General features: G+C 43.2%; 2 protein-coding genes across 3 annotated transcripts in view; one reads left to right on the top strand and one right to left on the bottom strand.

The window, feature by feature from the left end:
• Window positions 1-1,417: 1,417 nt before the first annotated feature.
• LOC133961154 (tyrosine-protein kinase ZAP-70) lies at window positions 1,418-11,875 on the bottom strand. Of its 2 annotated transcripts, none has more exons than XM_062396158.1 (13): window positions 11,808-11,875; window positions 6,749-7,210; window positions 6,084-6,244; window positions 5,846-5,984; window positions 5,680-5,758; window positions 5,479-5,501; window positions 5,355-5,388; window positions 4,689-4,881; window positions 4,333-4,539; window positions 3,872-4,064; window positions 2,904-3,044; window positions 2,663-2,775; window positions 1,418-1,929 (listed from the first exon to the last, which is right to left on the bottom strand). In XM_062396158.1, exons 2-13 carry the CDS (start codon window positions 7,151-7,153, stop codon window positions 1,806-1,808), a joined length of 1,812 nt encoding a protein of 603 aa, XP_062252142.1. In that variant the 5' UTR covers window positions 7,154-7,210; window positions 11,808-11,875; the 3' UTR covers window positions 1,418-1,805. The 2 variants fall into 2 exon arrangements, with proteins under 2 accessions (XP_062252142.1, XP_062252144.1); XM_062396160.1 differs by lacking the exon at window positions 11,808-11,875 and adding an exon at window positions 7,785-7,895.
• Window positions 11,876-14,079: 2,204 nt separating this feature from the next.
• The window catches only part of adamts10 (ADAM metallopeptidase with thrombospondin type 1 motif, 10), a 40,022-nt gene continuing 26,589 nt past the window's right edge, over window positions 14,080-27,512 (top strand). Inside the window, exons 1-5 of the mRNA XM_062396112.1 lie at window positions 14,080-14,219; window positions 19,536-19,932; window positions 24,136-24,275; window positions 24,362-24,571; window positions 27,267-27,438. Of these exons, the coding sequence (XP_062252096.1) occupies window positions 19,830-19,932; window positions 24,136-24,275; window positions 24,362-24,571; window positions 27,267-27,438 (625 nt within the window). The 5' untranslated portion in view covers window positions 14,080-14,219; window positions 19,536-19,829. The remainder of the gene's footprint in view (window positions 14,220-19,535; window positions 19,933-24,135; window positions 24,276-24,361; window positions 24,572-27,266; window positions 27,439-27,512) is intronic.

The following is a 27,512-nucleotide window of genomic DNA, read 5'->3' as shown; positions in this document are numbered from 1 at the left end:
CCAGGCACTGACGCGTACTTCCGGTGGGAACCTTCAAAATAAGTCTTCTGGGTTAGTGTTGCTGTGAACGTCCAACTGACAATTTGAAAAAAGATTCAAACTCAAATCTGATCCAAACAAGGTGACTGTATTTATTTCCCTGGAATCATGTTTACACTTTGTACAACTTTATACTTTTAACACGTACTATGTGTTACGATAGAAGACAATAGGGACAAACCGTAAAATAACATAATGCGTTTTTATCATGCACATGTATAGAAATGCCAACGCTCCATTGGGATGGCTGGGTCTGAGGAGGAAAAGAGGATAGTCCGCTAACCAGGGGATAGGTTGTAGGCTCAATTCTCGGCAGCGCCATTACTCCTGCCGAAGTGTCCATGGGCAAGACATTGAACCCGAAATGGCCTCTTTTTGTGATAAAGAAAGAAAAGATGATCTCTTCAATGTATAGGAATATGAGGATCAATAAAGTATCTATCTATCTATTTATCTGTCTGTCTGTCTGTCTGTCTGTCTGTCTGTCTGTCTTTAACTTATTATTAACTGCAGGGATGATCAAAACAATGGGCCCTTGGGGTCCCTAGCCCTCATTTTAAATTAAGTATTTGTCATGTTAGTTGTGCAAATTTAGCTAAACAACCGATTTGTAAACCCATTCCAACAATGCCCATAAAATTTAACGTCACCTATTCTTCAGTGCCACAAAAAGGGGTCAATCGGTTTATGTGAGCTCTTTGAGGCCTTTATTTTGAAGACTACTTTATGAACTTCCTGTGTTGTGTAGCCCTCTGTGTTGCCTGGCAGCTCAGAGTCACTTCCTCTGGCAGGGGGGGGCAGCCTTACTAATCCCATTTACTTAATAACACAGTTACAATGAACCACAATATCATGTTTGAATCACTGATAGTGAAACCCGAGTCAACATCTGGCTTCTGAACATGCACATGAATCTATTGACAGGGCAGGGCTTGCACATAATACGTATTACTGCACATAATGCCAATTTAAACTATTTGTTATTTCTGACTAATTGTTTACATGATTCTAATTTTTTTTATTGTCTATAATAACCCTCCCTAACAAGCTGCTGTTCAATGTTTTCCATTTCAGAAGACTAGTTTACTAACAGTAGATGATTTCAATGATTATTCTCCAAACATTTCTGTCAAATTTCTCTTTACAAACAGAATTTTTTTCATTTCTTCCTTTAAGTATCATCTGTGGCCTCACCAGTAATTGATGATTATATCATTGTATTGTTATATACAGTCTACTGTTGTTACCACATAGACGACCTATTGTATATGATTAACAGGCATGATTAGTTAACGTTCCTTTTTCAGATTGAAAAACTTTGTGTGGAAGTAAATCCAACTTTCACTGTATATCACAGACTTCACAGGAAATGTGGAAATCGCAGCATTAAAGTTTCTTTTTATTTGGCATTGAAAAAACAAACAACGAATCTCTCTTAGGTGGCGGCAGGCTACAATGGATAAAAACAACTCATTACACTCAAAAATATCAGAATATAAAATGAGTTTGTATAACGCAATGACGTCAACACTTAACATTCAAACCGCTACTAACAGACAGAGACCCTCCTCACGTGGCCAACACACTGAGGTTTAATTTACAAATGCACATTTATTGTCACTGAGGCCTGTTTGGCTGTGTGGGTTACTGTAGCTGACGCTGGTCAGAGTGGCCCGTTCATAAAAAGCCCTTTGTCTTGGTTGTTTAATGGCCATCTGAAAGGAGGCTTTGTGCAGCACTGGAACAGAATGTGGCTTGTTTCTTGTCTACTTGACAGGCTCGGCAGCGGCCGCGGCCGCGGCTCCCTCAGGCTTGGCCTTGTTGGATATGGAGTAATGGTACGACCTCATGGTCTCCTCAACCTTCTTGAAGTCCGGACGGTCCTCATGCCTGGTGAAGAGGAGAACAGCCGTTTGAAAGGTTGTGACCAATGGAAGATAAGATGTCACAAGAGCTGTAGAGTTGAAGACACTTTGCTGTATAAATGCTAAATGGTATTTATTTGATAGGCTACTTTGGGGTTCAGTAACTTTCCCAATGGCACGTTGGCGCGCATAATGGTGGAGAATGCGATTGAACCACCAACCTTTTGGTATGTGGACAACCCGCTCTACCTCCTGAGCCACAGTCGGCCCCTGAAGCTGGTCAAACATTATATAAGGTTTTGTTTGTATTTCTGAAATCTCGCCTAGGGCTCCAACATTACCAGGGCCGGCCCTGTCCAGACCTCCTTCAGTAATGTAGCACTCATCATGATATTATAATAAATCTATCAGATTATTGAAAGCTGATTTTCCCAATGAACTGACACCTTGCTCAGAAACAAAATAAATCTCATTGGGTTCTTCTACCAGAGAATAGCTTGTTAAACGTAAAGCATCTATTATTTAGTAATATTTATTTATCTATATCATACAGTCAACCATACCGTCTTCTATGGATTATGACATTATGTATACTAAAATGAATGAACATGACACCAGGACAGGTGCCAGTACAGCATGTATGGTACGTGTGTAATTTGTCCTCAGCGCTCTCTCGCAAAAGGGATTTGGATTTCAATGGGACTCACAAGATCAACTATCTAACACATGCACAACATTCAGTCAGAGGAGTTTCTCACTTGTAGGTCCAGCACTCGTTCATCACCGCATACATCCGCTCCGAACACGCCGGTGGACACTCCATCCGGTTTCCAGCTTCAATGAAGCGTGTCACGTCCGGTCCTTTCATTTTCTGGACAAGGTTAAAAGAAGAGATGGGGGGGGGGGGGGGGGGCGTTTAGGACCAATCCCGTTTAGGACCAATCCTGATCCTGCGTTAGTGTGAATACTGTGATGAGGTTAATGGTGACAGTACTGTACCCTGTAAGGCTTCCCTCCGTAGGAGAAGGCCTCCCACATGGTGATACCAAAACTCCACACGTCACTCTTACTGGAGAACTTGTGGAAGTTGATGCACTCTGGAGCGTACCACTTCAGAGGCCATTTACCTGCAGTGCGAGCCTGTGCAACACAAAAATGTGCGACAGTGAGCGGCTTGTCAATGAGTCACCAAAAGGAACATTACGTCACTATTAATGATTAGAGCTGGAAGGGGGAAGCGGGGGGGTTCCATGTGAGGGTGACGCGGCACCCTGGGGTGATACAAGACGGGTCAATGCAACATTCTTTAAATCAATTAATTGGCCGACAGCATAAAGGTTTAGAAATATCCCAGCATTGTCCTTATACTGTTTATTTAATGCTCCTTTGAGAGGAATACTCGCCTGGTGTTTTTAATAACTCTGCTTTGGTTGAAAGTGGGTGGGATTACAGGGAGAATTTATGATGTCACAAAACCCTAACTACCAGTAAGAGTCACAACAGGCGAACAGATCAGGACAGTGGAGCTTTCAAACCAAATGGATCCGCACCCTCTTCTCTACTGCTGGCTTCGGCATAAGGCTGAGTTCAGTTTAAGGTAAGGAGAAATGCGTCCCGACTTTGACCCCACACCTGGACACAGCCAGACGTTCATGGCCGTTTTCTGATAACGGCCTTCCCTCCAGATGTGGGTCAGTAGACCAGAAAAAAAGGAAATCAATTCAGTGTTTGCTCTAGTTTACACAGAGAAGCACGTGCTGAGCTTTTAGGATGATAATGTCGAGTTAGTATTTGTGCAGTGTGAGGTCAGTCATTCCCAGAAAAGTAATCAATATAAGATACACTATCTATTCGGGTGAGCCGGGACTCTGATGTCCTCTCACGCCCCCGTCCTTTGGTTGTTCTGCATTTGTGTCACTTTAGTGCAGTGCGACTACTTTGAGAACATGTGGTCACATCACGAGGACCTTGTAGTAGTTGTCATCTGCTCCCAGGGCCTTGGACAGTCCAAAATCACTGATTTTGGCAAACTGTTTTGAGACCAGCAGGACGTTACGAGCTGCCAGGTCTCTGTGCACAAAGTTCTTCTCCTCCAGATACTTCATCCCCATCGACACCTGGTGCATCAGGTCCACAATGTTCTCTGCAGTGACGTTATCCCTGTGGATTCATTGAAAATTAGATTAAGTACATTTTGTTACTTACTTGCTGTTTGTTTGGTTATTAAAATGAAATAAAGTGAAATTAGATTCAATGTATAGAAATATTACTAGCGTGCTCATCATGTTTGAATGCTAAAAATCTGCAAACGAGGGTTCTGTTTTTATCCATTAACAAGGTTTAAAAAAAATGTCAGAATCTTTATGTAAGAAAACAATCTGACATATCTGTGTTCAACTGAGTGATATTCTAGTCCGACTGATCTCACTTGTTGGTGCTGAGGAATTTGTGCAGGGGTCCAGCAGCTGCCATCTCCATGACCAGCATGAGGCTCTCGGCGTTGCAGAGGCCGAGCATCCGGACGATGAAGGGGTTGTTCAGCTGGTGCATGATCTCTGCTTCCCTCATCATCTCCTCCTTCACCATCTTCTCATTTTCATTCTTCAGCACTTTGATGGCCACGTCTATCTGACCTCTGAACGGAGACAGACAGAATGAACAAACATTGGGTTGGGTGAAGACATGATGCAACGTGCATACATCATACAATAGCCTATTTCTTATTTGTTTGTGTTACAGGTTCCATCTTCTTATAGTTGTGTTTTATAATGTTTCGGTCCTCACGCATCAGTCTTGAGAACTCCCTTCTTGACGCTGCCAAAGTTCCCACAGCCGAGCTCCACCTCGTCTATCAGCAGCTGACTCCTCTGGATGTTGAACCTCTTCACCTCGTTGGGGTTGTGGTACGGGTTGAACCCGGCGCAGTCCATGGGCAGAGCATCCCGCTCGGCCACTGGGTCGGAGCACGCTGAAACAGCTGTGGGGTGAAGGTAGGAACCACATGTGGGAAAAGCACAATCCACCATGTTTACATGTTAATCTGCTGGCAGGTTTTCACATGCCCCCCCGTGCACACTGTTAAACAGATGGCATCTTTTAAGCTCCTTTTTAAAATTTGAATTATAAAACTGAATACATTTACTCAAACACAGCACTCAGACCTTTAAGATTATTGTACTTAATCCCATTTTAATCCCTCCAGTGCTTTACACACACAACATGTAATTACCGTGTAAAATATAATGCACTCTTTTGAATTAGAACCCCCCCCCAAGAATAAATAAAGAATTTAAAATTAAGGTCACTTCCTTCAGCTAAATTTCTTCTCATGTAATAATGCTGCAGAAATAATATAATAAACTTTTCAAAATGTATGAAACAGAGCAGCTCAGTGTTTGTGTTTGGAAATGCAGGAAGAGATTTTTACTGGTTGTACTTCACAATACTGACCTCGAGGTGGCGGTGTGTATCCATTTACACGTCTCTGAAAATGTGACAGAACAATAAATGTCAAATAATAACAACGATGATAATAATGATAATAATCACGGTGCCGGGTGTTGTTCATACTCACCGTTGCAGGAAGACTTGGCATCTCTGCAAAGTAACAAGACAAATAAAAGTTGTATTCATATTTTTAATTATAAATGATTTATTTGTTGAATCTTTCAAATAAAGTGGAAACTCTGTGGTTTTTAAAACAATAACAGAATGCATTTAATTATATTATATCATAAATATGTATAATTTAAGAATAAAATAAAATATTATTTACTTCCGGCTTTGCCATTCATGCACGACTCTCCGAGAACCGTCACCAGGCCGTCAGGCTTCATCTTCAGGTACTCCACCAGCTGGTGAGATTGAGATAGAGTTTAATTTTGATTCAGAAAAGACCATCATGCTTTGCTGCAACATCTAAGGAGCGATAGAGCATCTACCTGCCAGATTGTGTCAAACTTTGTCCCCTCTGGCATGCAGAATTTACCAGACTTTTCTTGAAGAATCTGATAGTGGTAAACTGTTTTGCCATAGATCATTGAGAGAGCAAAGGTCCCCGCCTTGTCTCTGTCTCGCACTCTGACAAACACAAAACACAAAAGTTTGAGAAGACCTATGACACATAAAACAATCCGAGGCCGAAAAGTGGTTCAACAGTTTCGTGTCACAGCATCTTACAGAAACTTTCCATCCGGTTGGGCTCCAGAGTAGAGCCGCCTCTCTCCTTCCTGCCGGGCTATTTTACCATGATACCAAGGCATCCTCTCGTGGGCCGTGGTGGCGATCAGCTTCTCCAGCTGAGGAGCTTGGCTGATGATGGCCTGTTCCATGGCTTCTCCCTGAAGAGAGAATCAGACACGGAAATAAACAGAGGACACACATTTGGACTATATGTTATTATCATTATTGTGCCTATTTGTAGGTATCAAGTTTTTTCCATATTTACAAATTTATTTAGGTAATATCTGCAAAATAGTTGGGTTCAGTTTCCTCAGTCAAAGCTCTTTCTCTCAAATTATCATCACATATTGTGCTCCACTCCCTGTGAATAGTTCTCAGATATAAATCCTCTGAATGTGGCAGATTTATTCATCAAGATCCATAAATGATTCCCAGTGGAATTGGTCTGAATGTCAAAAAACACTTTATGTTAAAGATAAAGTGATGAAGACTTCCTGGAGGCATCGCTTTACCACACGCCACAAGATTTAATAAGATTTGTAATCTACAGATAATGGCCTGTGTCCCGTCCGTCCACCAAAATGTGTGGATATCTATTAAATAGTGTTTATGTCAAGTGCAGTGAAGCGAAGTGGCAGTATCTGAGAACACTTCAGCCTCACCTCCAGGTTCCAGGCCTGTTTCACGTACTCCCTCAGCATGTTTTCTCTCAGGCTGTCGAACACGCCGGGCTGTATCGGCGTGTCTGGAGAGCGCAGACAGGGTTTCTTCAGGGTGCACACCAGCCCGTCGGCGTCCTTGCTGTAGAACTCACAGAGCTCTGCGGGCCCACAGTGAGGCTTCCCTCCCGGGATGGAGTACGTCCCGTTCAGCTGCTTCTCTATGGAGTAGTGGTTAAACTCTAAGTTACACGCAACAGACAGGACGTAGCCTCCCAGGCTGCGGAGACACTGCCGGAGCAGGAAGAGGCCGTCGACCATCCCGGCCAGCTTCAGGTGCTGCTCGGCATCCGAGCGGCTGATGCTGCCGTAGAAGAAGGGCAGCTCGGCCGCAGGGTCGGTGGACATGGTGAGACTTCAGCTGGACTCCAGCTCAGTGTCCTGGATGGAGATGGTGGAGAGCAACTAGAGAAGCAGAGAGGAAAAGATGGAAATAATAATTTTACCAAGTGAGAATGTTAAAGGATGCTTATACTGAAGAGCAGTGTGTGACACAGGTTTGAATCCAGTCTGTGACCTCTGACCTTATAACCTTTTAGCAAACTACCATTACAAAACAGTTAGAAAACTAGAATGGCCCTCAGAGAGCCCAAACATCCACCAAGGCCCAACAGTCCCCTTTTGAAAACATATTTAAATTCACTAGTTCCTGATTATGGATCTGCACCAAATTCCACACACTCCTAAATATCAGTCCCATAAATGTGGCTCATTTAAAATAAATTAGGATGAACGAATTTTTATCTAAGAAATCAAGGACATGTCGCAAACAATCTGACACTGTTAAAAAAAAAAAGAATAAATCCCCCTTTGTCCCGATCTTCATCACAGTTGTGTGGCTTCTTTATTTGCCGATGTGATATCCTTCCACCAATGTTCACGTAAATCTGTTCTATTATTTTTGTGTAATCTTGTGAACAATCAAACAAACATCCAATGCGACAAAATACCCCAACACCAAACCTCTTCAGATCCTCACCTCCTCCTCTTTGCTTCTACGTTTTACACCGGGACAAACTAGAGGACGATGTTTGTCTTCTACACAGACGAGCTGCAAGGTCCCATGCGTCGGGATGAGATTCTAAATGAGAAGCACCCCCACTCTGAGACTGCATGAAGTTTGCAGAATAACACACTGGTGACAGAAGCCACAACAGGAAGTCGCAGTCCGCCCTCACAGCCTCCTTTCTCCAGCATCTCGCTCTCTTCCGTTGAACAGGTGGTTTTTGGGTTCGAGAATATTCCCTCTGCTTTAGAGATGTCAGCACATTGATCTTTCACTGGAGGAAAACCCACTGGGGTTGATAGAATAACTCAGAGTTAAGTTGAGCCGAAGTGCGGATGTACAGATAAGATGAAGCAGGCTCTGACTGCAGGGTGGAAAAGTTACACGGAAAATATCTGTTTGAATTTCGACAGCGATCAGGAACCGTTGACACACGTCAGCCCACAGAGAAGAGATCATGTGGGCAGGCAGACGTCTTTCAGAATTCTATTTGCGGAGCCGATCCTCAACCTTGGCCTCCTCCTCCATCAATTTCCAATTTCTGTGTGATTGGAAAATGCAAGTTCATGAACGAGACATTAAACCTGCATATTTTTACAGTGTAAAAACCTCAGTTCCCCGGCCACACACCTGTGATGCTGCCCAAACCCACAGTGGACAACTGAGCCGAGACTCATACACGCCACAAGACAAGAGTCTCCACTGTGACTTGACCCCCGTCGCACCACAACAAAGACCCCATGTGCTCCATTTAAGGCTTTGGTTGGTTTACCATCCAACTTCAAGTGTATATGATACCGCTCGTGTTTTAAATGTTTGACTTGGTTGTACATTTTAACTGCACTGGTGTTTTACGGAGGATGCAGGATCAAGTACAAATCTGAGGGAGTAAAGGAACCATTCATAGAGAAATGTTTTTATTTTAACACATTTATTAGCTAATAAGAATGAATTATTATACTACGTTAAAAAAGTGATTATGTGGCATAATATGCAGATTCAACTACCAAATAGTGTATGACATATTTTCTTAACAGTGAAATGCTATTTACATATTAATGCACCAGTAACTAAAATGGGAAATGGAATATATTTATCCTTTTCCAGTCTTATGGACCACTCAACAGTACAAGGTGCAATCACCCATTCTTGCCCAAAGACACTTCAGCTGGCAGACTGGAGGAGCCGGGGATTGAACCACTGACTGTGGTTATTGGAGGACCCCTCTCTACCAGGCTGCCGCACCACATTGCACACACTCATAGATATCAATATGTCTGTTTAAGATCGGTGTCTTATTCCCTGGTGTAAATGTCAAAGAAAACAAACAATACATAAATAAAAGGCCTGATCTCACAATGTTAAAGTAAAAGAGTCCTGGATCGGCCCATTTATTCCCATCTGGGGAGAAAACACAACCTCCTCGTCTGATAATAAAATGTCTGACATTAAAACTACTTCAAGTACATCTTGCTTCAGTCCATTTAAGTTTCCGTTTCTTAATTGATGTTACGTTTCCTTTTTCCACTTTCATATAAATCCCCGCTAAACACGAAGCAGCGACGCTCCCACGATGATGAACTTTCCAACTCGACTGTGAATTCCCCGCCGAGGTCTGTGATAAAACTTAAACAGCGAGAGAAAAGTGAAGTTAATTACAAATCAGCAATCCCCCCCCACGCACCATGACAAGAATACTATCCACGCCGGTGTTATTTATGACACGGATCAACTAACCCAAATATTCTCCAAGTCCCAGCACAGATCGTGTTCTTCTCCAAATATGATTTTTATGGCTTTTCTCCTTTGCTGTATATCACGAGCCACAGACGCTCGGAGTGGAGCGAGATGATGAGGTGACACACGAGAGACAACTTTGAACCCACTGAGCTGCGTGGGATCTTCCATAACAACTTTGCAAAATGGCTGAAAATGTGTCACAATCCCTCTAATCTGCACAAACGTGTCGTTTTGTAAATGAGATGCTGCCGAGTGAGCGGCTGGAGACCAAGTGATCAGTGGGAAAAGTCCTGTGAGTCACACGAGAAGAGACGAAGGCCAACGTCTACAGGCCAGAGTGTTTCTCCTCCTCAGAGAAGAGGAGGTGAAGTTTTCTCTGGCATTGCTTTGGTCTCCTGGCCGCGAAGTAAATGATAAAAAATGGTGCTAATAAAAATCTCTCTGATTGATTTCAGGAGCTCAGATGTATTCCACTAACAAGGTGTTTCCTGTAGAAGATGCGAGTCACGTGGAAGACGTATATCAACACCAATTATTGAAGCCGTTTTGTGATTTCATATTGATTTCATGATGATGATATTCATGCCCTATGACCAGGATGGTTTTTAGATCTTCATAAGATTCTATAATCCTGTGGGATACCTTGTGAAAGAGATAATGCTGTTTGCATAGATAAATAAATTATTCATATTATTCATATGATATCATGTGTATCAACATAAGCTTTAAATTTCACTATAGCCTTATTATTCATGGAGATATCTCAGAATATATCTTTTTGTTGCCCTTGACCTTTAACCTATCAACTGCTAATGTTGACAGTCCTGGTGATACACCCCCCCAACGCACACACACACAAGCAGGCACAGAGTAATCACAAAAAAAACCAAGTCAGCCTAAAGTCTTTCCGACGCCGCACCTCCTCCACGTAGACGTTTCACACTTCACTGAATCACACGCTTGAAAGTTCCAGAGATGACGGAAGTGATTTGATTCTCTGACGAGGACAAGTTGTTTTCTGCAGATTATTTGTTCTGAGGTCATGATCGCTTTGGCTGCGCTATCAGAAACAGAATGTACACAGAGTACACAGAGTACAACATGAAGACATAGAGTACAACATGAACACTTGAGTGTGTGTTGGCATCCACACCAGCAGATACAACATCTTTTAAAACAACCTACAAGGGGGGGGGGGTCATATCGAGGCCACGAATTACCCAAACTGCACAATTAATTCCTGCATCATTGGAAACATGTGACATTCGGACAAACTCTCAGTTTTGATTCCTGTTTAATCGTTCAAATCTAACTGTCAAGGTTTGGTTCGAGGCCATTTCTGAAATCATTTTTGAATCTCTTTCTCTCAGACCTATAGCAACACAAGCAGCTCAGGCCTCGGGTCATTTTACCTCCGTTAATAAAAAGTTTAAAACAAACGCCTGCTGAAAATTAGCAAGCACATTTCGGCCCGTAAGAATCCCTCTTTGTGTTGAACAGACCAGTGTTGTGCGACTGGGGCTGGAACATTGCACAGATACGCTTCAGCCCAGAAACCAAAATACATCCAGTCGTTTCAAGAAAAGTCACGAGCGATAAAAGACACACAAACACACACACACACGCACACACACACAAGCACACGCACACACAGCTCCTGGGTGTGTTAACAAACCTACCCATTTTTGGTTTTCTATTCCTAGGCTAAATGAAAGGAGCTATTTTTATATTGTACAAGTAATCTCTCATTTTGTGAACCAGAGCAACAATGGCTCGGCCTGACTGTGGCGCACACGCGTTCTTCACAGCCCGGACACAGCTGTGCATATTCAGGGGAAAGTTTCATAACTTTAACAGATCAGCAAGATTATAAATAAATATCCCAGATTATTGTATGTTTACAGACTCAGTTTAGATTAAATTAAAACAAATCTAGAGTCTTTTTAAAGCTGTGGTTGAGTTTTCCTAAGTGGATGTTAATGAACTACAATAAATGTTAGAATACACGTACACTTACATGATGGGGAACTACTACCATTAAAGTACTGCACAATAAAACAAGTATTGAAATATAGTATTTAAGAGAGAACTGAATTTTTCAAACTGTTCTGCTCTGTTTTTGTTGAATTATCGAATCATTTGAGTACATAATTTTCCCTCAGGAATATTTGTAACCTATATTTTGTCACCTATTGTGATAAGTTTTTGTGTTAAATGTGTTGTGTTAAATCAGATAGAAGAAGAGAATCGACTCACGTTCAACTGTGATGCTGCTGCGTTACAGACAAAGGGATATCTGCTCATCTGACGGTGGTGCAACGTGCTGTCAAGTGTGGGTAAGAGTGATGCACCACACATACACACACACACACACACACACACACACACACACACACACATGCTGCATTTATATAAGACAATATATACACAGTAATTGTCTGAATCCTGATTGCAGAATGTATAACACAAGGATTGACTCAATATTGTTTGTTCTGTACAACCAGAAAACACTGAGCATGTTAATTGATCCTCTCTCTGGAATCCAGATGTTTTCATATATGTTTGTGTATAAGACCAATAATCCAAAACAGACCAAAATATAATACGACGCAAAAGAAACCAAAATAGTTTCAGACTATGTCAGACTGATTCATCAAATATTTAACAGTTTCAACTCTAGTTCCCAAACATGTGTATGTATCACATATACATATAAATAAATAAACTTGTAAGAGTATATATATATATATATATATAATTTCTATCCCTAACACATAAATATATATATATATATATATATTTATGTGTTAGGGATAGAAATTAGTGACCTTTTAATGGTAAAATACTTTTCTATTTGATGCGTGTAATACTTCTTTATTACGGACTATAATATAATATATAACACACGCAGACACACACACACACTCACACACGCACACAAACACGTACACACACACACGCACACGCACACACACCGGCTGAAGCTGCTTCCTCACACTCTCCGATCAGGCAGCCAATCAGCAGGAACAGTCTGAATAAAGTTGGATAAAATAAGAGAAGACAAAACCAGAGAGGAAAATATGCTCCTTCAAAATAAAACCGACCCTTGTCAGAGTATATTTTTAATGGCTCAGTCAGAGTTTGAGGCATCTTTAGTCTGGTCCAGCAACGGCTCTCCAGACACACTTTTACAGAGAGCTTTGGTTGAGGAGAAAGAGTTTTACAGACAATTTTTTTTTGATTTGTCAGTAAATCTAAATTTGCACTTTTCCGAAGAGGTTTTTTATAAAGTCAGGATATGCAAAACATTTAAAAAGCACCTAATAACTAATTCCTATGAAAGACAAAGTGGAGTAATGACAATCTTCAACAGAACAGGAAGTTATCCACCTTCTGTGTGTGTACCAGTTTGGGCCTGTTTTCATGTTATTGTGCGTTCCTCCCTGGGAAACCACTGGCCCTCTCCGTGTTTATAAAGCTTCAGATCAAATTAGCGGTGACATAAACATGACAATCAATTAATACACTAATGTTCCCCCCTTGGTTTAATACAGTCTTTAGCTACAAAGGCCTGATGACAGTGTGCTGAGCTCGGGGCTGCAAGAGTTAACACAGGTGCATCCAGCACAGATACCAGACACAACACTTCCATTTTATTCTAGTCTGCATTTGTTTTGGTGCAAGATGCTGGTGTTAGTGCATCATCTAGTGGCGACAGATGTCATATATACAACCATTAACTTTGTTGAGCTGAGAAAAAATTATTAGTTCACCTTAAAAAACTGTGGAAAGCACAACAAGGTTCTAATTGTTTGGCTTTTATTCTATAACCGAGAGTACATTCACCACATTGATCTGGTGCAGGGACAGGACTTGTCTGTGTGCATTTTAATATTTAAACATTGCTTGTGTCCAAATGGAGAAAGAAAAATGGATTCATCTGTCATTGGAATGACTAATTTGTTCACATTTAACGCTTTTTCAATTAGAAATAAAGTGTTGCATAGGTCAGATTTTTGATAATGAGTCATTTTTTCTTTAAAGGTTCAGTGTGTAGAATGTAGCGACATCTAGTGGTAAAGTGGCATGTTGCAGCTGAATCACCCCCTCACATCATCCTCCTCTTCCAAACATGAACATTATTTTATATTCAATTTCTGCCAATAGATCCCTTTCACCTAACTCTTACACAATGAACCTTCAAGCAGTAACAGGGTCAGACTCCTGGAACTCCTCTTAAGTATTAGAGTCCGAAAGATTCACACATTCTATTGTAAGAATTTGTTGAATATCATTACAATGCCGGCAGTAATACAAATATTGCAGATTAGTACCTTTACTGTGTTTTTATTTCCATCTTTGATCAGCATGTGCAGAAATGTGGAAATGAATTTGTCTTTTGCATATATCAATGATATTGACTCTTCTTTCGCAGTGCATCTTTTAAGTTGAAGGCCATGACAGGAAGTGTGATGGCTGTAGTACAAGTGCCTTGACGGCTCTCTGCAGGTCTGAGGTTGTGGAAGGAGTCGAGTCTCCTCAGTCTCCCGCCGGAGCCTCCTCCTCTCAGCTCCTCTCAGCTCCTCCACTGCTCCTCCACTGCTCCTCCACTGCTCCTGCAGAGGACCGGGCCTCGCAGCGGACACTTGTGCACGGGGACACGGGAAGGTAGGTCACCGAGCCCGGCCACACTCTCTAGCTCTCCATGCACAAACCCTGGAGGAGACCTGATGCTTGTTCTCTGCTCTCACACTCTTTTCTCTGCAAGTAGTTCTGCACAGACTTTGAATTTCGCCTCTGATTAATTTGTTTTTTTCATTGTGACTCATGTTTTTGCACGTATGTGGTTTTTATTCCATCTCATAGTAGTTGCACAATTCCTCTTTCTTTTCTTTCTTTTAACTGCTACTGGACATTATCCTGATATTCTCTTCTCTTCAAGAGCTCTCACTGCTGAGAGCTCCTCATTGGCCGATGACAGGGCAGTGTGTGTGTGTGTGTGTGTGTCTGTGTGTGTGTGTGTGTTTGTTTGTGTTTATTGTGTGTGTTTAGTGTGTGTGTCTGTGTGTGTAGGGATGATTTGGCCGACAGCAGACATCAGGTATGTGAGTGAAGGGTGGCATTGAGTCCTTCACCGGATGGGGGAGCAACTTGCAGTTTCTCTCAGATGCAGAAGAAGCTGTAACAGCCACATTTACTAGTATGAGTATGAACTGTACTTTTAAACAACTAGAGAATCATGTATAGTGTGTGTAGCCACCTATGGGGATTAGAAATATACAAAGATGATGTTTAAAAGTCACTTTTTAGTGTGTCTGTTTTATCAGATTTGAGACATGTCTGTGGTCCCTGCTGCTCTTCTGCTGATTGGACACAAATCTGCAGGTTGATGTGTTGCATTCTTGATTTTTTTTTTGTTGCAGAATCACTCTGTTTTGTTTTTGCTAAAACTTTGTGTAATTCCATATAAATGCATCTTTTTATTTGGCCCGTGTGGAGAAACTAGACACCGTCATCATCAAGGCAAAACATATTCTCTAACAACTCACTGTGTTACACTTGAGTGAGTTTAATCATTCTCAGCAGTCCTCACTCATTGGCACAATCTTAATGGAACATATTAGGAGGCTGTTAGAACCGACAGTTCAAGCAAAAACTACAGAATTTCATTGCAAACTGTGTTTAAAGATATAAAATGTAACAATTCTTCTTAAAAATGTCAACAAATGGACCTTTTTTATATTTCGGACTCACGTTATTCAATATGTTTCCCACAATGTTCAAACCCAGAGAAATCCCACAATTCAGTCAAGGTAAACTGCGTACGAAGAAGGAAAAACACACAACTATCCCTTTAGCAGTTTTTTCTTTCCTCTGTTTCTATTGGTCACTCGTAAGCGATCGCGATTATTCGTTGCCATTCGCTGCATAACGTGAATAAGGACCTAATACGTGAACGTGATTTGCCCATATGACGTGTCCGATAGATTTTTTTCTGCAGTGGCGGTAAAGACAACTCCCATGATACCGTGCTGCGTCATGACATCATCAAACTTAGTCTTTTGTTATTGTTTTGATTGAGAGACCCCTAGTGGCCAAAGTTACATAACGTACGTTTAGACTGGATAGACGGCATCATGAACCCTTAGGGCCAAATGACAATTTCAGAAACTAAAACAAGTTAATTCCACAGAGGGTCAGATTGCGACTCTTGATCATCAATCATCAAGTCGGTTTCCCCGAGAAAAAAGCCGAACATTCTTACTCTCTCTTCTCAGATGTGAATACTTGCTACTTCTCTCTGTCTGGTGTGGTGTATCTTTAGTGTTTCGGACGCCTGGAAGCTCTAAACCAAATCAAAAACTGCACAGAAACAAATGTGATGTGAGACAGAGAAGAGAAAAGCATCCACCGCCATCTGTGCTCTGTTCCCAGTGCTGCTGGCTGACTCACTTTCGTGTCGAGTCAGCTCTCTGCCTCACTAAATATTGTTTCAGACTTGAGAGGCACATTTTCGGAGTTAGGGGAGCACATCCGAGGTTCTCCGGCCTGTTTACGTTCCCACTTTTCATCTGCACACTGTTTATTTGGGGAAATAGAGAAAGGAATGCCTGCCCCTCTCTCTCTCTCTCTTTCTCTCTCTCTCGCTCTCTCTCTCTCTTTCTCTCTGCCTTTGTACCAGACAGAGAGTTTAGTCTGAGATATATCCCCCCCCCCCAACCTCTCTGTATTATTTCTATCACCTGTTTCATCTGGAGATCTGTGTGAAGCGATTTGCTGCTGAGGCCGCGTCTGACTTGTCACATTCGTCCCGTGGGCCATTTGATCCCACTGCCTCGTGGTCCTATTAGGAGAGAGAGGCCGCACCGGAGCTTTAATGAAATAATAAACTGAACCTAAAGCTGATTCATGAGCTAGTCCCTGATCAAAGTGCAGAGAGAAGGAGAGAGAGAGAGAGAGTGGGGAAGAGAGAGTATGGGGAGAGCTAGACTCGAAGCTAAGCTGAGGGACACTTAGCATCTGTTTGCTCCACACAGACTTTACTTTGAGCCGGTCATATGGCTTTGATTAGTCTGCTAGTTTTCGGATAGCCTCCACTTTCCCTGGCAACAGTCAGAGACAAGGACAGCATAGTTAGCTGCAGTCATTAGAGGAAAAGAACAGAAAAAAACTCACTGTGCATCTTTTTCATGCAGAGCACCGCTAGTAGATAACAAGCAAAACAAAAAAAGATGTGTCAAAACACTTCTGGCTCCACCGGCTTGATTACATTGCAAATTTGGCCCTCACTTAAATTCCCACCTAATTATCCTGAGCGGTGCAATTTCTCTGTCCCTTGTTGCAACAACGACCTCTTTCTGTCTGCTCCTCCTCTCCTCCTTTTTCTATTTTGCAGATTGTGCGGCCTGTCTGCAGCTCGGACTGCTCTCTCTCTCGCTCTCACTCTCTTGCTCTCGCTCTCTCTCGCTCTCTCTCTTGCTCTTGCTCTCTTTCTCTTTCTCTTTGCAGCTACATGCGGGATAATCGCGGTTCGTCCAAGCAGAACACCGTGGAGAGATTCGCCGTATGTGCTCACTTGGCCTGCTGACAAACATACGTCTTCTATTTTCGCCCCCAAAAAAGTTATACAGCCCTGAGGGAAAAGTTTTTCACAACACACACACACACACACACAGACACACAGACACGTCGTGGAAGATGTACGACACCATCGCCTCTGAGAGACAGTCGACTCTTAATCTACATGCGTTTATGTGCGCTTCATGATGGAGCAATAATTTACCCAGAAAGCAGTGCACGCTCGTTGTTTTGGGAATCTTTTCTCAAACACTGTCCACAAATCTTTTTAAGCAGCTTTACTTGGAAAGCACAGAGGGATGGCATTGGGGTGGGGGTGGGGGGGGGGGGTCCAGCATCCCCTTGGTTCTCTTGTTTAAGTAAACACGGGGGGAGTTAGTGCTAATGAAAAGCACTTGATATCAATATGCAGGTATAATAACCCCACAATAAATCGCGAGAGGGATCAGGGGTAATGAAGGGAGGGAGGGAGGGGGGGAGTTTGGCCTGTGCAGGAAATGACTGGGAGAAAGCCTGAGGGAGGGGGTGAGAGAAAGACTTTGGGTTGTTCCACGTCGGAGCAGCAACAGTACAAAGACCCCTCAGTGCCTTTTAAGCAACTTCTCTTTTTACTGCTCCGTCCCCTTTGCTGTTTGAAATGAAATTAGAGGCACGTTAGTTTATTTTTTTCTACTTCATTACCCCAAACTCGGTTCAGGGTATAAACACTGGAGCAGCTCACACTCTCTCCGTCTCTCTTTCAATCCCCTCTGGGCTTTGCACTCGTCTTTTTCTTTCTTTCTTCCTCCTCTTTTTAGGAGGCAACTTGTTTCCCCCCCCCTGCTCTCGTCACCGAAAAAAGTTTCCCATCTGCTTCCGATTACCTTTGGCTGCAGTTGGTTTGCCGCCAGCCATCTGGGCCAGTGTGGCGTCTCCGCTCTCGCTCCCCTCGCCCCAGACTGCTCTGAGGGAGGGATGCAGGGGAGAGAGGGGAGTCAGGGACAGGAGTGAGCTGGGTGGGCAGACTTTACTGGAGGATAGTGAAGGCTCTTTTTTTTTTCTCTTCTCATTGACACTGGAACCCAAAGCCAGGAAACTCAAGAAGTTCACCCATGAAACCGTTACTCCTGATTCTGGCACTGCTCTGTTGTTATAATGGGCGCTGTGGATCAGAGGAAGTCATTTTCCGTTGTTATTATGAAGCAGACTTGTTCTATGTTGGTCTCTAAGTATAAAAAAATTAAAAGGAAGGAAAAGAGCTCAGTTTAATGTAACTTAAGGTTTAATTACATCAAGGCCAGTCTAACAATTAGTCTGGAAAATGATCAAAGTTCGTCCTTCCAGGTTCTAAACCTGTGATGTGTACTTGACTGTTGCCTCTAAATGATCATCCTCATCTCTTGTTATTCATAAAGACCTCTTGCAGCAGGAATTAACACGTCCTTGAAAAATGAATTGCCACAATCTGTTCACCAATCTCACAGCCAGAAGGCTCAGTGTGTTCTGAGTTTGCAGGTTCTCCCTGTGTCTGCCTGGGCTTCCTCCTGGTCCTCTGGCTTCCTCCCAAGGTCCAAAGACCTGCAGTCTGCGGTTAATTGGAGACTCTAACTTGACCATAGGTTCTGGCGACCTGTCCAGGGTGTACCCTCAACCAATGTCAGCTGGGATGGATCCAGCCCCCCACCCCCCTTGGTGACCCTAAGCTGGTTAGATAATGGATGTTTGGTTGTTTAAAGTTGATATTGAGGTCTCAGATGTAAACCAGCTTCATATAGACACTCAAACTGTCCGTGTGTGACCCTGGACACCAGCCAATTAGAGAGCTGTACGGTCAGGCAGCCGGCCAGCGAGTCACTCAGCCATACAGCCAGCCATCGCAGTCAGCCAGCGTAGCGGTGATGGCAACCTGCTGCTCCTCTCAAATTGGCTCATTTTACCCCCAGAGCCTCTGACATAATACTCACTCCAAGCCCTGTTTGGGCATCAAGCAGCAGCTCTTTACAAGATCAATGGCTTCTTTTGTGTTTGAACTCTTTCCGGTGGGCAGGCAGCTTAGAGAGCAGGGCCTCCGGGGCCCCAGGTTGGGACCTGCTGTTGTCTCTGGTCTTCAGAGTGAAAGACAGGGTGTTTGCCCTTCGCCAGAGACAAGATTGATTAGCTGAGGGAATAATGCTGGACTGGGCGGCCCTTCACTGGATCCCGAATGTGACCTGGGTATTTGTTAGACTGGGAACTGCATGGGTCAGAGAGATCTCATGCTTTCTCTCTCTCCCTCTCTCTCTCTCTCTCAATCTCTCTCTCTCTCTCTCCATCTCTCTCTCTCTCTCTCTCTCTCTCTCTCTGCCTGTGTTTCACTGTGTCTCTCTCCTCCCTTTTACCCCCTTTCCTCGATGAACTGCTCCTCACTGAACAGTTTCTCCTCCGCAGGGCAAAGAGAGGAGACTAAACCCACCAGAGCCCCTTGGGAGATCTGTCCAGGCTGTCTCCACGTCCATGAGGACCTTTCTCCGGACTCCATCCCCCACTCTCTGACCCACACGCTGCAGAGGCTGCTATGTCCTCGTGAACCCTCAGCTCCTCCTGCAGCCATGGCCCAACAGAGCGCCGAGCTGTCCCACTGCTAGGCGACGGGGCAATCCGAGAGGGCAGGAGACATGTTGGGACGGACGCCCGGAAACCACTGCACTGAATTCAGTTACTATAGCAGCTACTGTAGTGACCATGGAAATGCTACGGAGGACTGGTCTGGTCTGCACTGTCATCGCCTTCATGGTTGCCGCCGAGGTCGCAGGAGGTCACAGGGATGAGTTCGCTCAATCGCAAGGTGAGAGGAGGCAATTGTGATTTGTAGTTCATTTGTGTGTGATTGTGATTTTCTACTGCGTGTGTGTGTGTTTGTGTGCAACTGTTCTATCACTGCGAGGTAAAAGGACACAGGAAGAGAGCGGCACAGGTCGGTCTCTGTCAGTTGTTCCCTGCTGTGAAGCTACAGTGGAAACACATTTCATCACGGCTAAAACAGACAAATCCTGTAATAACTGCTGCTTCTACACCAGAACATCAACTCTGCTGAGGAGCTCAGCTCTGTAGGACTGACTAGGACCAAGAACTCCTGTTTGAAGCAAGATATTAAATCGATGTTTAACCCGTCTTTGATTTATTTAGGATAGGACAGAGTGGACAGAACGCTCAAAGCAAGTTTTTGAATGACGGGTCAGTGTACGTTCCAACATTCACCCGACTTAAACCTCCATAATGAGCTATGTGTGCTGGGTAAGAAGATGAGGAGCACACATACAAGTGGTCAAAATGGGTTTCCTGAGGGAGCCCTGAGAGAAGGCGTTGCTCCTTTGTGTCTAAGAAGAGCCAGCTGAGGTGGTTTGGACATGTGAGGTTTGAGGTCTGGAGGTTTGGAGGTTTTCTGGGCTTGTGCAACTGGTTGGAGGCCTCAGGGTAGACGTCGGTGGGGAGAGGAAAGAAAATGAATGGACTTGAGGAAAATATTGTGGTATAGTAAACAAGAGTGAGAGACTTGTCTATTTAATGACTTAATTTACCTAATCCGGGTAAAAAACGAATACAAGTCAACATACTTCATCATAGTTGTAAAAATATCTTCTATTGTTTGATCTTACTGTCATAGAAGTGTGTGTTCACTCTTTCCCACTGAACTCTGAGCCGTGTCTGGTTTCCCACCTCGTTCTAAAGCCAGGCAGCAGAACACAGGTTCATTTTTTCAAACCAATCACAAATTCTAGTTGGGAGAAGAGTTTTCTGAGACCTTTTGGATTAAACCCACGTGTAAAACCACTTTGCTCTTTGAGGCCTGTATAAGTAATTGGGAAACACCTCTGGTTTACGATCTGTGATTGTCTGGGCTGCTTTAAATTACTTTCAGTCGTTCGAGGAAAAGTACTTACATGTATTTGAAGGTCAAGGTGCCCAGAGTGAAATCTGTTCCTCATTTCTGTAAGGGGAATAAAAACCCCTCTCTTAATACCCTTTTTTAAAATTTGTGTTTAATGAGAATATGTGATTATAAATTAATCTTAATGAGCACCATGTGTTCCTTTGTTAGTGTTTTTATATGTAATTCCCATCCACAGAGTTCAGATGGTAAAAAGTTGGGTGAAACGAGGTGTAGAACATGTTTGGGGAACTGACACGGCCGTCTGACCAGCTCAGGTCTGCAGGTCTGAACTTGAATGCACTTGAACTCTGCTTCCACAAATTACGTTGCTGTGGCAAAGACATGTGCCTGCCCCCCCCCCCCCCCCCCCCCACACCTCACAGTGTCTGTGTCAGTCTCACTTACACACTGATGATGAAGCGACTGAAATCTCCTGATGGCAAATGCCCTGAGTGTCAGAGTCTCGTCACCCAGAACCAAGCTGTGATCGTGTATTTCCTATCCTTAACCTTTGACCCCTCACTGCTATCTATCTCCAATTGTCTGTCACTCTGCTTCCTTTAAATCTCAGAACCCAGAACGAGCAAGTAACGTGAGCTCACTGATTGGTCTGGTTTCCAGGCTCCTGTATGATTCATTGACTGCAGAGCTTATAGTGGCGCTGAAAGACAGACACAGTCCACTCCAGTAACTGTGGCGCTTATCTTCAGAGGGTAACGGGGGGCCAGAGCCAGTCACAGCTGAAGTTCGAGGAGAGGCGGGGTACATCCTGCACAGAGACCATTCACTCTCACATTCACACCTATTTAGAAAGTGGAAATCTGTATGTATAGACACAGTCAGAGTGAAGTTGCGATACTGACTGTTTCTGGCAGCGTTTGGCCCGAGGTCTGAGGGAGGGACATTTTTCCATCCAGAGTATTTCCTTCCACTAGTCTCATATGGTGATAATGAAATCAGGGTGATGCCCTGCTCATGGGCAGATGTATCAGCTTCTCTTCACTCCTCTTTTAGCCAGGGAGTGTCCCCTAAATATAGCAAACATGTTTCCATTCTCAGTCTCTGTGTGTTCATTATTCTTCGATACTCTGACTCAGACTCACTGAGCACACTGTACTTTGCACTGTTGGCTACTGCAAAGTTCCCTGTATGGCCTCAAGTTACCGCCATTTAGGAGGTAAAATGACAGATATGTATTTGAGGTTGTGCTGTTTACAACTACAGCAGACCACACAGGACTAATAGCTGGCAGGAAGCGATGTAAACAATAACACATGTTGTCATATGTTGTGTTTCATTTGTTTTCTTAAAAGACCCCCCGGCCGCACACAGTAATTCTACAAGACATAAATTGAGAGAAACAGGCATTTTGATAGAAAGCAGTTGGACCACCGCTACAAACTCATTCCTCATTTTGCTTTAATAAAAGTTGTAAAACTAAAAAAATGCAATAAAGACGAGATTTTATTTGTGAAAATAACAAGCGAGGCTGTAAAACCTGTCTTGTCTTCCAATAAACTGTACACGTCCAAATGTGATTAACTCAGCACTTTACATCCTTTAAATCTGTCAGCATCAACATCCCGCTGCTGCTCTGAACACTGGTGCTGTAACATCTGGTGTGTATCTGTTACGCTGGGAAACAACGTAAACCATCAGAGGGACACTGGCTTGATAATGATTTTACACTTGTAGTATTTGACTCATCAGTTTGATGTCTCTTTTCTCCTGTGGGAGCGAGAGGATCGAGTTGAGAATCCTGCAGAGAGGATGTGGCTTTTTATCGTCTAGTTTAAACTTGTTCCATTTTGTTTTTTACAGTTTTTTTTATTAGTCTATTCTGTGTGAGGTCTGATTAATTTCTTCCATATCTACTTTATTAAAACACTCCCTTCATTGTCTCTCCAGGAGTTCTGCCTGTACTTTAAAGGTAATGAAAACCACCCGTCCGATTCCCTTTGTGTGGTTTGTTAGAGGAGGACGGACGCGTTGTTGGTATTAGGAAGGTGACGCTTCCAAGGACTAGAGCTGACAGCTTGCCTTCAGGTGTCCATTTAAAAAACACTTTCAAAAGATTTTGTTCTCTTTTGCACATTCTGAAAAATTTTCATCTGTTTTTCATATTTGTAAGTGGTAGGAATTTTCCATTTCCATGTACTCGCTTAAAAAGTGTTTTTATTGTGGATGCTGTTGTTTCTTTGGGAGCTATTGCTGCACAACTAATTTCCCCTTGTGGGACAGTAAAGATAATCTCACCTGCTAGCTCAGATCCTCGGAGTGACTTTTGCCCCTGTTTATACATTATCATTGAATTATCCAAGTTTGTTTAACAGTGTTTTTCAGAAAACCTGTGAGCCCTCGAGATAAAAACCACTGAGGCTCTCCCACCTTCTGGAACCGTACCCAGTAACGTACGAGTTCAGCTCAAAAATCGTGAAATTAAAAAAATTAACATGTGAGAAAAAGCAACTTAAACACAAACAAGTCACTGTCCATTTTTCTTTTTCTTCCGTCTCTTGACTGAAACCATTTGTATTCAGAGAGTATTTTTGCTAAATTGCCTCCAGAGTCACGTGAGGGCAGCTTTTCTAATTGTGTGTTTTTTTATGTCCCGGTGCAGAGCTCTCCAAGTCTGTACCAGGGAACTCTGATCTCTGGGTATTTACTCTCTGTGGGAATGGGCTGCCTCTGCACCAACGGAGGCCAAAGGTTTGATTAAAGAAACAAAAAAAAACAGCTCATTTGCCTGTGACCTTTCCCCATTAGTTAGCTGTGTGTGTTTGGACAATAAATCTCCCCCAGGCCCCGGCACAGAGCGGGACAGACAGGAAGTATACAGTTTCAGGGTAACTGTGGCAACGTCCCTTTGGCCTCGTGGAGGACTGTGGAGCCTCGTCAGGGTTCGGCCAAAAAGTCAGAGAGTCCCTTTTCGCCAACTGGGTTACTCTCTCAATAAAAGGAGCTTTATTCAAAGAATCAACGCCAAAATCCTCATCTGTGTTTAATTAGAGTCAATTGGATTAAGTAGAATTACGTTTTATTAAGTTAAACTGGTATTGTGGTTTTATGCCTTCTTCATTCCTTTCTCACTTTCTCCCTCTCTCTCTCTCTCGCTAGCTGCCTTCCTGTCCAGTTTGGGCCAGTATGAAATCGCCATCCCAGTACGTGTAGGACCTAATGGCGAGACGCTGGAAGCAGAAACGCCTCAACACCAACGAAGAAGAAGACGCAGCACCGAAGAGAAGCCTCCTGACTCTGTACTTTGCTTGAATTCTTTGATTTAATTCTTCTTCTCTGTCTGTTTGTCTTGCTTGGTTATTGACTCACTCGTTCTGTCTCTAAGCTCTTCTACCAGCTGTCCACATCACGTAACAACTTCATGCTCAACCTGACGCTGCAGGGAGGCCTGCTGTCGCGGCAGTTCAGGGTCGAGTACTGGAAGAGGGGCAGATTAGCCTGGAGTCACCCGTACTCTCCCCACTGCCACTACATAGGACACCTGCAAGACCAGCCGCACTCCAGCAAAGTGGCCCTGAGCAACTGCAACGGCCTGGTAAGACTCAACCCCCCCGGTCTAATCCACCCTGAGTGAGGTCAGCAGCAGGAGTGCTGCCTCAGCAAAGAAGGGATCAGATGCGCTTGACTCCGACATCAAAGCGTAACACTTTAACAAAGCTTGAGTCTTAAAGCCAGTCTTCATCTCCGGCCAAATCAACCACTGTGGTTCTCAAAGTGAAATGATCCAGAAGGAAAACTTCAGGTGCTTCTCGAGCGAAGCTTAAAGCAAAGATTCTTCCTAAAATAGGCCCTCTGTGATTGGTCAGGTGTGTGGAGACTATTTTAGATCATTTCCGTGCCTCGCGTCTCTCCGTCAGCAGCTTTTCATTCCACCTTCGAGTGTGGCCCTTTTCAAATAGCTATAAACAGTTCTGCCTTGCGATTTGGGCAGACAACGCATTGTTTAAACTAACTATTTTCTGGCATAACCCAATGAACAAAGCTGCTGTCATGAGAAACAGTCATTCAAATTGGGTGGCCGGTTTAATTCTCTGACAAAGGAACCTTGGTCTAAACACTTTAAGTAACAGAAGGAGTTGGGAAAACGATGGAAGAGAGCTTAAGTGAGAAGTTCAAACACTGCCTGAACTCCAGAAAATGTCCCAAAATTGGGGGTGGAGCCTGCAGGAGCCATCACATACTGTATAAATTTAGAACAAATGCTCTTATATCTCATCTTTCAAAGTCGACTGCATCTTCTACGTGTATAGCGGCTCTTTATCATCTTGAGATATTTGTCTTTTTCGTATGTCACGTGTTAGAACCGTCATGGACACACCCACTGCCACGCTGCGACATGTCTCTGACTTTTTCCTGCCGTATTCTCACTCGGGTTCACTTGGACATTTGGGACATTTCAGAGCAACTGGCTCATTTGCATTCTCACATACGGCCCCTCTGGAAAAATGTCAGGAAAATGTCCAGGCTCGAGTGGGTGTCTGAAAACAGCTCGACACTGTGAGACGACACAACAATCACTTCCTTTGAAGCAGACTTAAACATCTGCCTGTGGCATCAAGTTTTAGCATGTTCAAAGGCAGTCTGGGAAATGTAGGATATTATTAACCGAAGCTGTGGTCAAAGAGGAAGGTCCCAAGAGGCGGCAAGAATATGAACTAAGGATCTGATTTGAAACGTCTCAGCAGCTTTTCAAAACGCACTTGCTTTGTCCATCTCAAAGGATCAACGACGTGTTATCTACTTCCAGTTCTACTTCCAGTTCTACTTCCCATAAAGTCATCTCCACACACCGCATGTGTCCTCGTCCTTCAGATGGTTCCGTCTGAATCACTTCAATGGTTATTCTGAATCGCAATGCATCGTTTTGTTGATGCATCGTTTTCCCTCGCTCACGACACCGTGCATCTGTGTGTCCTCTCACTCCAATCAGCCGTCCCCGCAGTAACGGTTGTATATACAGCTGAAGGATTAGAAGTGTTCGCAGAGCGTTAATAAGTAGCACACGTAATAGTATTGGTCAAAAACCAGCATGAACACATTCACCAGCGAGCGTGCTGTGTGTCCAGAGGGGCATCACTAACTTTATTATGGGATTAGAGGCACTTTGAAAGCTGCCGCAGTGAGTCGAGGGGAGACACTCGCTTTGACCGAGGCCAGCACAGCTGAGCGGAATCAAAGCGTGAGTGTTAGCGTATCGCTCTCTGCCTCCCCCGCTCATGTTTCTCACTCCCGTTCACTCTTTCATGTCACGTGTGTTTGTCTTTGTGTGTGTGTCTGTGTGTGTGTATCAGTGTGTGTTTATCAGATGGCTCAATAAGAGGCGCAGTCAGTTTGTTGATGCATTGGAAAAAGAGCAATAGATGATCATGCTAGGCTTGTTTTTTTTAAATGCACTGATCTGTACTTGGTGAATACTCATTACATGATTATAAACAAACAACGTGTATATTGTTGTTCATTTAAATCTGTGTCTGTGCCAAAGACTTTGTTAGAGAATATGTCTATGCAAATATTAGGGCTGCAATTTATTTTTATCAATTACCTTGCAGAATGTTTCTCAGAATTGTTTAGTTTATGAAACATACAAAATTGGCTGAGTTGATGGTTAAGTCTTGTTTTGATGTTCAACACTGAAAACAGAGAAAAGAAGCAATTCTTCTCTTTTGAGATTGAAATCATATTGAGATCAGATTTAAAATTTGGATTCTTAAAACTGACGCTCAGTATCCTTTTCGATTGAATCACCACTTTCAATCAAAAGCCATTGGCTTAAGTCCCTGTAGAGAAAAACAAGCTTTTGTCAAAGTCAAGAAAATCTAAAAGCTCACATGTAACTGTTACTGGTTTCAAGATTTGATGCATCTAAAACGTGAAAGATTTTTAATGAAATCTCTTCTGCAGGTTTTCTGACTCATCAGCACCTGGATCCCTCAGAAGAGATTTATCTTTACCTGACCTTCACTCTTATTACTTAACAATATTTGTCAATAATCAGAGTGATCGAAAACAGCTTTTAGCCCTTTTCATTGATGGATTGATGTGATTTTATGAACATGTTGTATATTGCACATATTGCCGTTAACTTTCACATATTGCCGTTAACTTCACTTCACAGAGATAATTAGTTAAGATCTGAACTGTCTTTAATATTTGTGATGTTTTTATCATAGAAATTGTTCCTGTTATTCTATTCTATTCTTTTTCTATTCTACAAATCTGTCTCTCTGCAGCAGGGGGTGATTGTTGCGGGGGGAGAGGAGTACCTGATTGAACCCCTTGTCTCATCAGATAACCAGACCAGCAGGACGGAGAGGGGGGAGAGGGCAGAGGGGCGCCCCCATGTGGTTTACAAGCGGTCATCGCTTCGCCATCAGTACAAGGGCCTATCCTGCGGCGTCATCGGTGAGAGGGGGGGATTTTCTGATTTTTAGTAGCAGCAGTAATGTTTGGTCCGAAAACAAAACTTCCAACCCTGT

Source organism: Platichthys flesus, chromosome 9 (genome assembly GCF_949316205.1).
Source record: "Platichthys flesus chromosome 9, fPlaFle2.1, whole genome shotgun sequence".
Taxonomy (NCBI): domain Eukaryota; kingdom Metazoa; phylum Chordata; class Actinopteri; order Pleuronectiformes; family Pleuronectidae; genus Platichthys; species Platichthys flesus.
The sequence above is the reverse complement of the archived record's forward strand: the minus strand, read 5'-3'. Positions and strand labels throughout refer to the sequence as shown.